Source organism: Erpetoichthys calabaricus, chromosome 4 (genome assembly GCF_900747795.2).
Source record: "Erpetoichthys calabaricus chromosome 4, fErpCal1.3, whole genome shotgun sequence".
In the NCBI taxonomy this organism is placed as follows: Eukaryota; Metazoa; Chordata; class Cladistia; order Polypteriformes; family Polypteridae; genus Erpetoichthys; species Erpetoichthys calabaricus.
This window is the reverse complement of record NC_041397.2, coordinates 333,597,986-333,613,587: the sequence shown is the minus strand read 5'-3', so window position 1 is coordinate 333,613,587 and position 15,602 is coordinate 333,597,986. Positions and strand designations below refer to the sequence as shown.

At 43.5% G+C, this 15,602-nt stretch overlaps 1 protein-coding gene across 3 annotated transcripts in view; it reads right to left on the bottom strand.

Moving 5' to 3' along the window:
• The window catches only part of LOC114641383 (butyrophilin-like protein 8), a 42,709-nt gene extending 27,878 nt beyond the window's left edge, over nt 1–14,831 (bottom strand). Inside the window, exons 1-4 of one of the 3 annotated variants that reach the window (XM_051926004.1) lie at nt 14,780–14,821; nt 14,495–14,626; nt 6,181–6,278; nt 5,932–6,001 (exon numbers count right to left, since the gene is read on the bottom strand). In XM_051926004.1, coding sequence (XP_051781964.1) covers nt 5,932–5,995 — 64 coding nt within the window. In that variant the 5' untranslated portion in view covers nt 5,996–6,001; nt 6,181–6,278; nt 14,495–14,626; nt 14,780–14,821. Of the gene's footprint in view, nt 1–5,931; nt 6,002–6,180; nt 7,364–14,494; nt 14,627–14,779 lie in introns of those variants that run through there. The other 2 variants (XM_028790440.2, XM_051926003.1) reach the window with 2 other exon arrangements.
• Between the last annotated feature and the right edge of the window lie 771 nt (nt 14,832–15,602).

Genomic DNA, 15,602 nt, shown 5'->3' with positions numbered 1-15,602 from the left:
GGCTGACAAATTAAACGCGTGTGCATTGTACTTACTGAAAGCAGCGTTACGGATTTTGCAAATGTTCATTTTTTCCCTCTGCTTAAAACGAGTTTTGGAACGAATTATGGTCATGAACCGAGGTTCCACTGTATGGGGAATTCCCCCAACCCTTTGACAGTGTCCCTATGTTTATTTTACACAGTGAATTGTTCAGGTAAGTCAAAGTCCCTCAAATGTGTGTTGTGAGGTGCATGACAGGTGCAATAAATAAATTCAAATGTTATCAGACCCAATTAAAATGATTTAGGGTACCAAGCCGACAACATCAGCCGAATTAGCATCAGATAAAAGGATGGGGCACGGACCAATGTAGGACCACTCACTCACTCACTCCATGTCAGTTCAGAGTCACCTCTTACCCAAAAAGCAAATCTGTGGTGATGTGTGAGATTAACACAAGTCTAATGTACATCAGTCATCAAGACTGGATTGTATTTGTAATTCTCATTATTTACTACCTACACATATTGTCAAGTATTTGAAGTCTAGCTGGTCAAAGTCAGATTTTTTAGGGCCGCCTATGCTCAAAGGGAAGGCAGAGTATTCCAGGAAGGGACAACAGTTAGGGGTTCACAGCTTGCAAGTGGAGCCATGGGATCTAAAAGAGGGAGCTGCTGAAATAAGTTTAATGCAATAGACGACATAAATCACAAACCGGAATAAATCAGTGCAACCATCAGTCCTGAAAAACAACACGAGTCAGAGGACAATGGATTTAACCATCCCGTAGATGGCTTTTCTTGTTTACTTCTTTACTTCTAAGATTTGAAATTGAAACATCAGTCTCAAAGAAATGCTGAAACAGTGAAGGCTTCTTCAAAAGGCAAAGCTACAAGAGTGGCTCATTAAAACAGACCTTCCCATAGAAGACAAACAAATTATTGAATTAAAAGTAAACTTTAATGCAAAGTCTACCCGCATGCTAACTACAAGACTAAGTATATATATATATATAGATTGTGACAGACAGGCGTGACCCTTTGCAGGCCAGGAGGCCGATACATTGGAAGGCCCTGGGGAGCAGATATGCCCAAGACACTACTTCCCCTGGAACGCTAGATGGCAGTCCCCCTGGGTTGCATTGGCACCTCAGATTCCCGCAGGGTTTCATGGGAGTTCACTGCAGCCCTGCTGGGTCCCATGGATGCCACCAGAGGGAGCTGTGCTACAGTAAACTTTCACCACACCAGGCAATGAGTCCAGAGCCAGCTAATGAGCCACCTGGAGGAGTAATGAGACCCAGAGTCGGGAGGAGGAGGACGAAGCTTGCCAGAGGAGGAGTGGAAGTGGAATGAGGAAGAGAAAAGGAAGAAAAGAAAGGACTGTGTTACATTGTACTTTGGTGTTTGAGCGAAAGAAAAGCACTTCCCCATTATAATAAAGGTGTGTTGTGTGGAAAGGCTTGTGTCTGCATCTGTCTGTGTCGGGGCTGGGCGGCTGGGGTGCCCTCTGGTGGCCACTATATATATATATATATATATATATATATATATATATATATATATATAGTGAGACTTGCCCGGACACCACCAGTCGGAAACCACATCTTTATAAATCACACACGTCTATTAAATATAAATAAACAGAGGAATACAGTTCCAAACACAAACACAATGCACTCAGCACTAATCACCCCTTGCTCAGACTTCTCTCTCCCAGTCCTTGGCCACCTTTCATCTCCTCCCGGGAGCTTTGTCCTGCTCCAACTTCCGACTCAAGCTGTTCGATTGTAGGAAGGAGACCCCTTTTATTCCCACCCGAATGTGCTCCAGGTGTCTGATGACATCCTTCCGGCAGCACTTCCTGGTGTGGCGGAAATGCTGCCCTTTGCACCAGAAGCACTCCAGGCGTCTCTGGAGGGCTCTTCTGCCATCTTGCCGAGTGTGGCGGAAGTAGCTATTTCCAGGTTCAATGAGGCTTAAGGCGCCCCCTGGTGGTGGCCACGGGTCCCAATGAGTTAAAACTTTTTTACGCTTCTCCCGTGGTCTTTTCATAGTCCAGGGCGGTTGCACCCTCATGACCCGGAATACATAAAGGTCACCTTCCGGTCCTTCTAGGTGTCCCGGCCAGGTCAGAACCCCAGCCATCTGTGACTATATATATATATATATTTATATATATTATATAAACACATGTGTGTGGGTGTATGTGGAGTTATGTTTTCAATATATATAAAGCCAAAAGACAGAAGCATTTTCTAATAAACACAACAAGCCTTGATATGTTACTCCTAATATGTTTACCAGTTCTGTGATCATAATTTCTGCTAAATTAATATTAATATGCCACTCTGCCCTTTAGTTTTATATTTTTCAAGCACAAATGTTGACCGATAGTCGTCCTGTCTGTTAAGTGCAGGTTTCTTTCATTTAACTGGGTAAAGCAGCTGGGATTTTGTTCTTGTCAGGGCCGACACATTAGGGTCTATGACATCTGAACTAAACATTTAAATTATGTCAGTTAGCATTTTGTATATACAGCCGTGGCCAAAAGTTTTGAGAATGACACAAATATTAATTTTCACAAAGTTTGCTGCCTCAGTTTTTATGATGGTAATTGGCATCTACTCCAGAATGTTCTGAGGAGTCATCAGATGAATGGCAATTCATTTCAAAGTCCTTCTTTGCCATGAAAATGAACTTCATCCCAAAAAAACCATTTCCACTGCATATCAGTCGTGCTAGTAAAGGACCTGCTGACATCATTTCAGTGATCCTCTCGTTAACACATGTGAGAGTGTCAAATGGGACAATGCAAGATAATCATTCTATTATGCTAATAGAGTTAGAATAGAGAGGTGCAATTGTTGTGAAGAAGGCTTCAGGGCGCCCAAGAAAGTCCAGCAAGCACCAGGACCATCTCCTAAAGTGGACTCAGCTGTGGGCACCACCAGGGCAGAGCTTGCTCAGGAATGGCAGGGCAGCAGGCAGGTGTGAGTGAGGCGAAGACTTTTGGAGGACGGCCTGGTGGGTGTCAAGAAGGGCAGCAAAGAAGCCAGCAAGAAAAACATCAGGGAGACTGATATTCTGGGATTGGACTGCTGAGGACTGCTGGGCTAAAGTCTTTTTCTCTGATGAATCCCCTTTCTGATTGTTTGGGGCATCCGAAAAAAAGAAAAGGTGAGCAGCACTATCATCAGTTCTGTGTCACTGTGCCAACAGTAAAGCATCCTGAGACCATTCATGTCATGAGGTGTTGCTTCTCAGCCAAGGGAGTGCAGGGCTCACTCACAATTTGGCCTAAGAACTCAGCTATGAATAAAGAATGGGACCAAAACATCCTCTGAGAACAACTTCTGCCAACCATCCAAGAATAGTTTGGTGGTGAACATGATGGAGCACTGGGCCATAAGGCAAAAGTGAGAACTAAGTGGCTCAGAGAACAAAAAATTTGGGGTCCATGGCCAGGAAACTCCCCAGTCCTTCATCCCATTTAGAAGTTGTGGTCATTCCTCAAGAGGCAGGTGGACAAACAACAACCCACCAATTCTGATTATGGAAGAAGGGGCGGCTGCCATCAGTCGGGATTTGGGCCAGAAGTTGATGGACAGCTTGCCAGGGCGAAATGAAGAGGTCTTGAACAAGAAAGAAGGGCCAACACTGCAAATATGGACTCTGTGCATAAACTTCATGTCATTGTCAATAAAAGCCTTTGAAACTTCTGAACTGCTTGTAATTCTACTTCAGTAGACCACAGAAATATCTGACACAAAGATCTAAAAACACTGAAGCAGCAAACCAATACTTGTGTCATTCTCAAAACTTTTGGCCACAACTGTATTATCTGCAACTTATCCAACAATATAATATGGAAGAATTAAATGCAGATGTCCAACGTGGCTCCATTTCAGTTAATTGTTGAGTTTACACCCTGATGTGCAGAAAGTATTTCCTCCTCACTTGATGCCACTTTCCCTTCTGTTACTGACAGATCATCCAGATTCTTTGTCTCCAATTAACCCTCCCTGCAGAGACCTCTGCCCTCAGATCCTTCACCTCCCAATCTTTTGCCACCAATGTCTCGCCACCTAAGCCTCTGCCTTCCTCTTGACCCCCTTTATTTCTACTGACAGCTATTCTGCTTTTCCAGATGAGTTGTTCTCCCTGCCATAACTTTCCATAACTTTCTCCATAACACACATGACCCTTGCCATGGTGTGGCTTTCCTTATTTGCTTTTCTTTTTCTTAAGGAGACCCCTAGCAGCCATCTCACCTATGTATTTCTGCTGAATGAGGAGCTCGTCTTTCTGCTTTTAGGTGGCCCAAATTTCTCAGTCATACAGCCACACTGGTTGGGCTTCTCACTTTCACAACTCACACTTGAGTGTTCCTGACAATATCTGGTTATTTTTTATCTCCTCCCACTTCCTGTTATTTTATCTATTTTACGCTAACTCTCACAAAACCCTTTAGCCTTGAACACTGAGTCCAGATATTTGTCGTGTTTCACTTGTTTTTACGTCTACGTTTCTTCTGCTTGTGACTCTTATTCTTTCATCCCCTTCTTCACAGCCTATCATAATTTACTTTTAACCTTTTGGGTTTCAAGACTTTTTGGAAATGTTACACTCTTCTCTGTAGTTCATTATCCAAATTTGCCTTTATGGTTAAATCATTGGCTAACTGTTCTAACCCTAATCCTTATCTATTGATTTCTGATGCTTCTTTCTTAGTATCTCCATCACCAGTACAGAATCTCATGTTCTGCGTGATGATGCCAATCATCATTTAATTCAAACTCTCCATTTCTCCACTTTCTCTTTGTACCGCTGAATTTGCCCAGATGTACGTTGACTCTCGATCAAATGCTTCTCCTAAGTCTATGACTGTAAAGTAGACCTTGCCATTAATTCGTTTCATTTCCAGATTTCTTCTATTATTGCAAACATTTGATATCAAGGATGTTCAGGTCTGAAGCAAAAATCTAACATTAGGGCACCTGAATAAATACATTTATGTCATTAAATGAACAAAATTATCCAACAGCAGGTGTCACCCTGTTAAAAGTTGTCACCTGGTTTCACATTCACTTAACTAAAACCTACAATGTGGATTCGACAAAACAACATGACAGGAGGCAACTAAAGGAGAAAGACTGGGAATTAAACAAGTTCAAGGAAATGAGCAACGTGCCAGAGTCGGACCAGTTGAACAGGTTAGCACTTTAATTGTAATGTGAGATCACTTTTTCCAGATTTCAGAGTTCACACAGATTAATTATTTTTCACAACTCTTCTAAACATTTATCTTTTCATTTTTATAAGAGTGCATTTGTCAAAGCTGATGATTTTTCCGTCTCATAAAAACATTAACTCGTGGGCACGTTGTGATTTGTTATTTCCTGATGGATGACGACTGATCTCACTTGAGGTAAGAGTCAATGACAAGGAGATCTGGACCTGCTTCTGTCCTACAGGGGAAGCTCAAGCTCCAGGCTACTGAAGATGGACGTGGCCAAGGTGACTGCCACTTAGTGTCACTCCTAATCTCAGAGGTTCATTGACATAAATGATAAGGACTACCATGATGCCTTATCAGCCTTATCAACTGACATTTAAGAATTTCTGTATGGTGCAACACTTTTTTCAACATTGAATGTGAATTTGGGATATTGGAAACTGATCTATGGCAGTCAATGGTTATAAAGCCCAGTCTATCACCAGCAGACCATTCAGACACCGTATATGATGACCACTTCCTACAAGAGCGGACACCGTCAGGAATGACATAAATGGCCGTCCAGGTTGTGATTCATCATCAGCGCTACCGTGTGTTTTGAGGTCACCTGCAATACCTGAATTGGGTTAGCAGCTTATGGAGCTCCTCAGGCGCCAGATACCCATAGCCACTTAGCAGATTCGTTTTAATATAATTACATTCATCACTCACCTTGGACATGAACTGCTGGTAATAAAAAGACAAAAAAAGAGAGTGTTCTCCAAATGTGCGCCATGTGTACCTTAAAAAAAGAAAAGAAAAGACTAAGTGCCATGTAAGTAGCTTAGAAAACATGAAGACAAACCAAAGCAGCTGAAAAGACTGACTGAGCATGTGCAGGGGAGCAGGGAAGAGTACAGGGAGGACACTGTCACAGGTATCTGTCCAGACGTCACACTTTAATATTGATCAGTCATTTACCGTTCATGTGTTCCTTCACGATAAGATAATTGCTGACTTCAGAACCAAAGCTGCAGGCTCCTAAAGGACAGCTTTCCAGGATTTGACATTCATAGAACCTGAAACCTGAGCATGGAAAAATATATTAATATTTATGAGACAGTAGAGAACTATACATTACATGTGAAAAAACTCCTTCAGCTTAAGCTTCTCCAGTGGTGGAAGTGCATCCAGATTGCTGTTTAGTCAGCATCTTTCTCCTCTTTGCCTGACATTATTACTTTTCAATGACATATTAGTCGAGCGAGGGGTGATATGAAGCATCTGATACACGACAATTCAACCAAAGAGCAAACTTCAAGCACTGAGCTGCTGCTCTCAAAACCCAAGGAATCAGAGTCACGAGGAAATGATCACATATGTCTGTCTCAAATGACAAAGTCGTAAAGTAGGACATTAGGGTTAATGGCTGCAACTTTACATGGAAAGAGCCAACATTTATAAAAGAACAAGACACATTCTGATGACAGCTGTAGATTAACAGGTGAAGATACAAATAAAAAATCAGTTTTATGAAGAAAGATAAGAAATCTGAAATGGCAGACACAATTCCACCTACTGTAGTACTGGCAGTCAATACTGCATGAATGTCTTTAGTAATGACCTAGACTACAGATGGAGCGGATGTACCGCAGTGCCACCACACCACGTGTTACTTGTAGGATACGGTGGCCACTGCCCTCCTGATGGCACACAAAGCTTTGTCTGCTAACAGAGTGGACGTGATAAAGACGTAGATGATGAAGAAGAGGGCGCCCCTCCGACAGCACTTCAGTGTTCAGGAGGCCCCTTACTCAGGTCACTTCAATTCACTTCTGTATCGCCCGCACGCAGCACTTGACCACGTTTAATGCTAACATGCAGCGACTTCAAGTGAATACAAAGCACAGATTGCACTACAGCACCAGTAGTTATACTTGTACTTATTTAAGAGCAGATCTTTTACTTCATTATCTTCATTGTCACCATTATGTGACGTGACTCATAAACACAACATTAACGTCCACTTGTTTGATGATGACACTCGGGCACATTTATGAATTAAGCCAAATGATACTCCTTCAGTTACACCATCGACTAACTGCTTTACTTTAGGTAGCAATAGATAAGTGACAATTATCTTAATTTAAATTTAATTAAAAATCAGAAGGGCGGCACAGTGGTGCAGTGGGTAGCGCTGCTGCCTCGCAGTTAGGAGACCCAGGTTCGCTTCCCGGGTCCTCCCTGCGTGGAGTTTGCATGTTCTCCCCATGTCTGCGTGGGTTTCCTCCGGGCGCTCCGGTTTCCTCCCACAGTCCAAAGACATGCATTTTAGGTGGATTGGTGATTCTAAATTGGCCCTAGTGTGTGCTTGGTGTGTTTGTGTGTGTCCTGCAGTAGGTTGGCACCCTGCCTGTGATTGGTTCCTGCCTTGTGCCCTGTGTTGGCTGGGATTGGCTCCAGCAGACCCCCGTGACCCTGTGTTCGGATTCAGCGGGTTGGATAATGGATGGATGGATGGATAAAAATCAGAAGTTATATAATTGGTTGGCAGTTCTGTATGCGTTACGCACTGCTGAAGACTCAACTCAACAGACTTTAAATTTGAGGTTGGATGAATTCACGCGGATCACCAGTAGAATCTTCAAAACCCTTTAGACAACCAGTCACCGTGTTTCCATGTTTTGTCAAACAAGCAGCCTGCTCTAACATGTTACTGTCATGCTGTTCAAGTTCAGTTACTTCCAGTGTTTAATTTTTCTTTTCATCCTTTTTCCAAAAAAGAAAACAAGTAATAGTAAATGCTATAAATGTGGCTTGAGGGGAATCTGAAAGCAAAACATAAAAAGGAGCCACATCTACAACTTTGTTTTGCAATTTCAGCTTCAACAGGATTAGCAACAAGTCAGCCGTTACTGCAGATTGCAAATGAAACAATTAAGGGAGAGTCGTCTTAACAATTTAGGGCATAAAAAGACAAAAGAGTGAACTCAAAGCAAAGGGCACAAAGAAGATTCTGTGTGATTAGAACTAAAGGCCTCAGGCACTCCGCCTCGCAAACAGACAAACGCTCACTTTCACTAAATACGATGAAGGCAGCCTCGTCACACTCATCACCACCATTTAATGCAAACTGAGGGCCACGACTTGGTGTTGTCGCTCATTTTGAGGATTTTACTCCACTTTAATAAGTCGTTCACTTCTGACTGTTCAACACACGTTCATGATTAACCTTTAGTGGCTTCAAATCTATACAAATACATTAAACAACAGCAGCATTGATTTCTATGGCTTTACTAAAATTAAAAGGCGACTGGACATAGTTTCTCACTCTTAAACTGTGGAAGGAGCTCCCTTTGGCTAATTCAACTGAGTCCCATTTTCTCATATTTAGATGTAGGGGGTGCCAGGAAGCCCCCAAACCCTTCAACTGACCAACATGAACCCAAGTGTCAGTTCACTTAATGACTGACTTTAACAGATACCTGCAGGTATGGGTGATGTCCTACTACCACGCAGGCACAATCCCTCTTACTTTCTCGACTTTTCTTCCTTTCTTTTTCCTCCTCCATCCACACTCACATGACTCTCACTCACCTGGATGAGGCTGGGTGGTGTCATTGATGCCAGACCCGGGAGCACTTCCTGTGTGACCCTACTACAGGTAGGAGGGACCTCCGGGACAGGCGAAGGTTCCTTGTGTAGCAGTCCGGTGCCGCTCAGGTTCACACCGACAATAGGACGCTGATTTATTTATTTTTTCGGTGGGGATATCAGGAGTGCACTCAGCCTTGGCCCGACTCACACACACTCACAGACAGAGACACAAACTAAACAAATGTCTGAACTATATTAATTGTAAAATCAAATATTAAGAATAAAAATCAGACAACCTCCCCTTCCCCTTCGGCGATACAAATATTACACACAACAATCAACCCTGACAATAAACACTCACAGCAACATCCTTATCACTGTTACATGATAATCCCGGGAACAGCTTCCATAATAAATGAATTAAACAGTCCTACCAGTAGTTCTGAGCAGTGAGGGGTGAGAGTTGCGGACACACAACGACTGTTCCACCACAATACACACGACAGGCAGGCATGAGACAGTCTGTTCATCCTAGCAAGACACGATCCTGGGTACAAATGACTTCACAGTGGTTACGTGGAATGGGACACACAGGACACACAGAAGCACAGACCTTCTTCTTGCTGCTTCACCTGCCCCTTTTCAAGTTTTCTGCTGGCCCTTCTTGTCCCCAGCAGCCCCTGTGCCCGTTTCAGACATCCAATGAGGGCAATCCCCTTTGGGGCTGCTGGGAAATGGAGTCCTTCCAATGGTACCATTGCTACACTTGAAAAGGGGATGATTTGTCCCTGCAGCCCCCCCTGGTGGCACCCATGAAACACCACAGGGCTGTGTTATTAGGCTACAATTCCCAGCATGCCCTGCAGGTATCCATGCAGACACCTATTGTGTTAGGGGAGCAAATAGTCCATGCAAGTGGTCTCCAACTGTCCTTCCATTATACTTGCCTCCTGGCCAGGTAAGGAACTTTAAACCATCCCGGCAGGACGCCAGCCCATTCCTGGCGACCATCACACGGCTTACTTTCCCTTCTATGGGACAGCTGCTCTTGTACTGACAACGAATTCAGGAAACTGAAGTGCGTGTCTCAATCTAGTTGTCTAGTTGCAGGTATAATTATATGGTTGTAGTAGTAGGGCGACTCTCTCTTGCTTGGTTTTTATCATCTCTATTGCTTTTGATGTTTGCACTTTCTAATGATTCTTGTAGTACTTGGGTGTTGTACCATGTTAGCCATTATGAATGTAGAGAAAAGCCAAGCAAAATGACCCCTTTTATTGGCTAACTAAAAAGATTACAATATGCAAGCTTTCGAGGCAACTCAGGCCCCTTCTTCAGGCGAGATGTTACACAGAAACTGGAGTTCCCTGTGTTTATATACACACTCTAGGACATTAAATAACATTGGTAAATCTTTAAATGAGAAATTAGAAATGTAAAAAATTAATAGATTCATTCAGGCTAGGGTTAATTTAACCAGAGAGAGAAGAACAATGTATGGTCAAGATCTTTGGATAAGATGACTGTCCACCAAAGTCTTTTGAAGTTTGTAATGAGTTTGTCAAAACAATGTGGGTCTGTAGTCGGGTTGTCTGTCATTCTGAGAGATGTAAACAATCCTCATACCTGGCCATTAAACTCTTGTCTTTATTCAAGCCATGTTGTAATGTATTCAATTTTAGCATGAGTTTAACTTCCCATTCTTTTCTCTCTTGCTGTGTTTTGAAGTTGCCCATAAGCCCTGTGACTTTAAAGTCCTTCTCACAGTGTCCATGGCTGTTGAAGTGGGCCGCTACAGGAACATCTGTGTTGCCATGTTTAATGTGGCACCTGTGTAAATTCATTCTCTGGCGGAGTGTTTGTCCAGTTTCTCCCACATAGAGTGCAGTGTCAGGACATTTCATGCAGAGAATTAGGTAGACTACATTAGATGATCTGCAGGAAAATGATCCCTTTATGTGATGTTCAAGTCGGCAGTGTGGTATAACTATACGGTCTGGATCATAAATGTAAGCACATGTTTTGCATCTTTTCTGTAGACATGGAGATGTGCCATTTTCTGTTGGTTCACTTATGGAGCTTCGGACAATTAGTTGCTGAAGGTTTAGTGGTTGTCTGTATGCCAGGAGGGGAGGTTCAGGAAATACATTTTTCAGTGTTTGCTCATTGTTTAGTATTGGCTGAAGTTCTTTTATAATTTTTCGAAGTGTTTCAAGATGTGGGTTGTAGGAGACAACAAGGGGGATGTGGTTCTTGTTGTCTTTGTTTTTATATTCCAGAAGGTGTCTCTGGGTATGGCAGTAGCTCTTCTTATTTGAGTGTCTGTTGTTTTGGGGGTGTAACGTTGTCTGATGAAATCTTGTCTGAGCTCCTGCAGTTGTTTATGTAAACAGTTTAATTCCCGAGAACCCCAAAATGGGTTACTTCTACATGCTTCCTAAAATTCACAAAGAAGGGAACCCGGGAAGGCCTATAATCTCAGAAACTGGCTCCTTTACAGAAAATATTTCAGGTTGACTGGAGCACGTCCTTAAACCCCTCTCCTGTAATACAACCAGTGACATCCAGGACACCACTGACTTCTGCTTTAGGCCCCTTACCTGAGGGAACCTTACTGGCCACAATGGATGTTGAGGCCCTTTACACTAACATCCCCCATGATGATGGCATATTGGCATGTGAAATGTACCTCAAACAACATGATTTACCCACAAAGTCAGTAATAGAAATGATAAAATTCACTCTGACACATAATCTATTCTCTTTTGGACAGGATTGCTACTTGCAACAAATGGGGACTGCAATGGGATGTCGGTTTGCACCTCACTATGCAAACCTATTTATGGCAAAATTGGAGGCATGTCAATGTGCATCTTAAAACCAATGTTGTATCTCCGTTACATAGATGACATCTTCATAATCTGGACTGCCAGTGAGAAGGACCTCTCTCCATTTTCATAATGAATAGAATTCTTTTCACCCCAACATAAAGCTGAAGCTGAATTACTCAAAAACAGAAGTCAGCTTCCTTGACACCACTGTTCAACGGAAAGACAACGCCCTTGTAACTTCTGTTATTCACAAACCGACAGACAGACAGACCTACCTGAAAAGTGATAGCTTCCACCCCAAGCATATAAGGCGCTCCATTATTTTCAGCCAAGCAATACGGTACAATCGTATTTGCTCAGACCCGACAGACCGTGATCAACAACTGCAGGAGCTCAGACAAGATTTCATCAGACAAGGTTACACCCCCAAAACAACACACCCTCAAATAAGAAGAGCTACTGCCATACCCAGAGACACCTTCTGGAATATAAAAGCAAAGACAACAGGAACTGTATCCCCCTTGTTGTCACCTACAACTCACATCTTGAAACACTTCGAAAAATTATAAAAGAACTTCAGCCAATACTAAGCAATGACCAAACCCTGAAAAATGTATTTCCTGAACCTCCCCTCCTGGCATACAGACAACCACTAAACCTTCAGCAACTAATTGTCCGAAGCTCCATAAGTGAACCAACAGAAAATGGCACATCTCCATGTCTACAGAAAAGATGCAAAACATGTGCTCACATTTATGATCCAGACCGTATAGTTATACCACACTGCTGACTTGAACATCACATAAAGGGATCATTTTTCTGCAGATCATCTAATGTAGTCTACCTAATTCTCTGCATGAAATGTCCTGACACTGCACTCTATGTGGGAGAAACTGGACAAACACTCCGCCAGAGAATGAATTTACACAGGTGCCACATTAAACATGGCAACACAGATGTTCCTGTAGTGGCCCACTTCAACAGCCATGGACACTGTGAGAAGGACTTTAAAGTTACAGGGCTTATGGGCAGCTTCAAAACACAGCAAGAGAGAAAAGAATGGGAAGTTAAACTCATGCTAAAACTGAATACATTACAACATGACTTGAATAAAGACAAGAGTTTTATGGCCAGGTATGAGGATTGTTTACATCTCTCAGAATGACAGACAACCCGACTACAGACCCACATTGTTTTGACAAACTCATTACAAACTTCAAAAGACTTTTGTGGACAGTCATCTTATCCAAAGATCTTGACCATACAGGAGATATAATCCTTCCAGCATGTCCTGGGTCTGCCCCGTGGCCTTCTCCCAGTGGGGCATGCCTGGAGCACCCCACCCAGGGAGGCATCCAGGGAGCATCCTGACCAGATGCCCCAACCACCTCAGCTGGCTCCTCTCAATGCAGAGGAACAGCGACTCTACTCCGAGTCTCTCCCTGATAACTGATCTCCTCGCCCTATCTCTAAGGGAAAGTCCAGCCACCCTGCAGAACAAACTCATTTCAGCAGCTTGTATCTGCGATCTTGCTCTTTTGGTCACTACCCAAAGCTCGTGGCTATAGGTGAGGGTAGGAACGTAGATCGACTGGTAAATCAACAGCCTCACCTTTTGGCTCAGCTCTCTCTTCACCACGACAGACAGATGCAGAGCCCACATTACTGCGGATGTTGTACCGATCCGTCTGCCGACCTCCCGCTCCATTCTTCCATTCTTCCCTCACTCGTGAACAAGACCCTGAGATACTTGAACTCCCAACCCGGAGAGAGCATTCCACCCTTTTCCAGCTGAGAACTATGGCCTCGGACTTAGAGGTGCTGACTCTCATCCGCTTCACACTCGGTTGTGAACCGCTCCAGTGAGAGATGGATGTCACTGTCCGATGAAGCCAACAGAACCACGTCATCCACAAATAGCAGAGATGAGATTCTGAGGTCACCAAACCAGACCCCCTCCACTCCTTGGCTGTGCCTAGAAATTCTGTCCATATAACTTATGAACAGAATTGGTGACAAAGGGCAGCCCTGGCGGAGTCCAACCTCAACAGGAAACGAGTCCGACTTATTACCAGCAATGCGGACCAAGCTCCTGCTTCTCTTGTACAGGGACTGGATGGCTCGTAACAACGAGCCTTGTACCCCGTACTCTTGGAGCACACCCCACAGGATGCTTCGAGGGACACGGTCGAATGCCTTCTCAAAATCCACAAATCACATGTGGACTGGTTGGGCAAACTCCCATGCCCCCTCCAGGATCCTGGCCAGGGTGTAGAGCTGGTCCAGTGTTCCATGGCCGGGACGGAATCCGCATTGTTTCTCTTGAATCCGAGATTCGACCATTGACTGAACTCTGTTCTCCAGCATCCCTGCATAGACCTTGCCGGGGAGGCTGAGGAGTGTGATTCCCCCTATAGTTGGAGCACATCCTCTGGTCACCCTTCTTAAAAAGGGGGACCACCACCCCGGTTTGCCAATCCAGAGGCACTGCCCCCGAATTCCATGTGATGTTGCAGAGCCGTGCCAACCAGGACAGCCCCACAACATCCAGAGCCTTGAGGAACCCAGGGTGAACCTCGTCCACCCCAGGAGCCCTGCCACCTCGGAGCTAAAATGCTAAAGAAATTAATAATAATAATAATAATAATAATGATAATAATAATAATAATAATTGTCCTGCGGTGGGTTGGCACCCTGCCCAGGATTGGTTCCTGCCTTGTGCCCTGTGTTGGCTGGGATTGGCTCCAGCAGACCCCCGTGACCCTGTGTTTGGATTCAGCGGGTTGGAAAATGGATGGATGGATAATAATAATAATAATAAAAAAACAGAACAGAAACACTTTTGAACAGACTAAAATCAAAAGCACCACTTCCCTTTGCTCTTCTTGTCTTTGTAAAGTTTGCACACGCGCACCTCTTGGTCACCAGATGACCTGCCATCAGCACTTGTTGGTCACAATGCCTACATGATTACCAGTAACACCAGCACACTCTTTATTCTGTAAATTTACAAATCCACCATCAAACTAACAGCCAACTCCACTGCAGTACTGTGTGCAGCAGCATAAAATATCTCATTGCAGTTGTCTCTTTCAAATAATCGTTGCTGCAAAACTTGATTTAAAACAGAAACTCAGATCTCAACTCCTTACCTGCTTCTGAAATTCGATCCCGCCAGTTCACCCTCAGCAGCTCCTTATGTTGATGTCTTTAATGTGCCAGCACTTATAAAAAAAAAACAATTTATCAGCCGTGAGAGCCAATGAGGCATTAAATACAGAAAAGAGCGATGACATCAACAGTGGAATGTGACAAAGTTGTAACGTGATATTCTTGTATGCACAAGAAGTGCTGCAATGGGCTTTAACAGGCCCTGCCTCTTGACAGCCCCCCAGCCTTGACACTCTATGAAGACAAGAAAAAACTCCCCAAAAAAAAAACCCTTGTAGGGAAAAAATGGAAGAAACCTCCGGAAAGGCAGTTCAGAGAGAGACCCCTTTCCAGGTAGGGTGGGCGTGCAGTGGGTGTCAAAATGACAAGGTGGTCAATACACTGTAATACACAGAACAGAACAGAACACAAGTCATCCTCAATACAGTATAAAAACAGAAAAATTACAGGTATGGAGCAAAATTTAACATTAGAGAGATGATGCCACATAATATGATTTGGACTTGTTTAACGACTCTATTGGCTTTTAAAAGAAACAAAGCAAACGAGATTCCACACAAACATGCAGTTTTGTTGGTTACATGGTTTAAAGCTTTAGATATCGATATCATCAGCAAACAAACAAAATCAAAGCGGCACACCAGAAAACACGATATAGAAGCGTTAAATTTCAAGTAATAAGTGTAGCTACAAGAATAGATGGCTGTACTGAAATGTGGGCTGTGTGATGGCTAACACTGCTGCCTCTCAGCTCCAGAGGTTCAAATCTCCGCTTTATCTCCGTGTATCTGTGTGGAGTCTGTT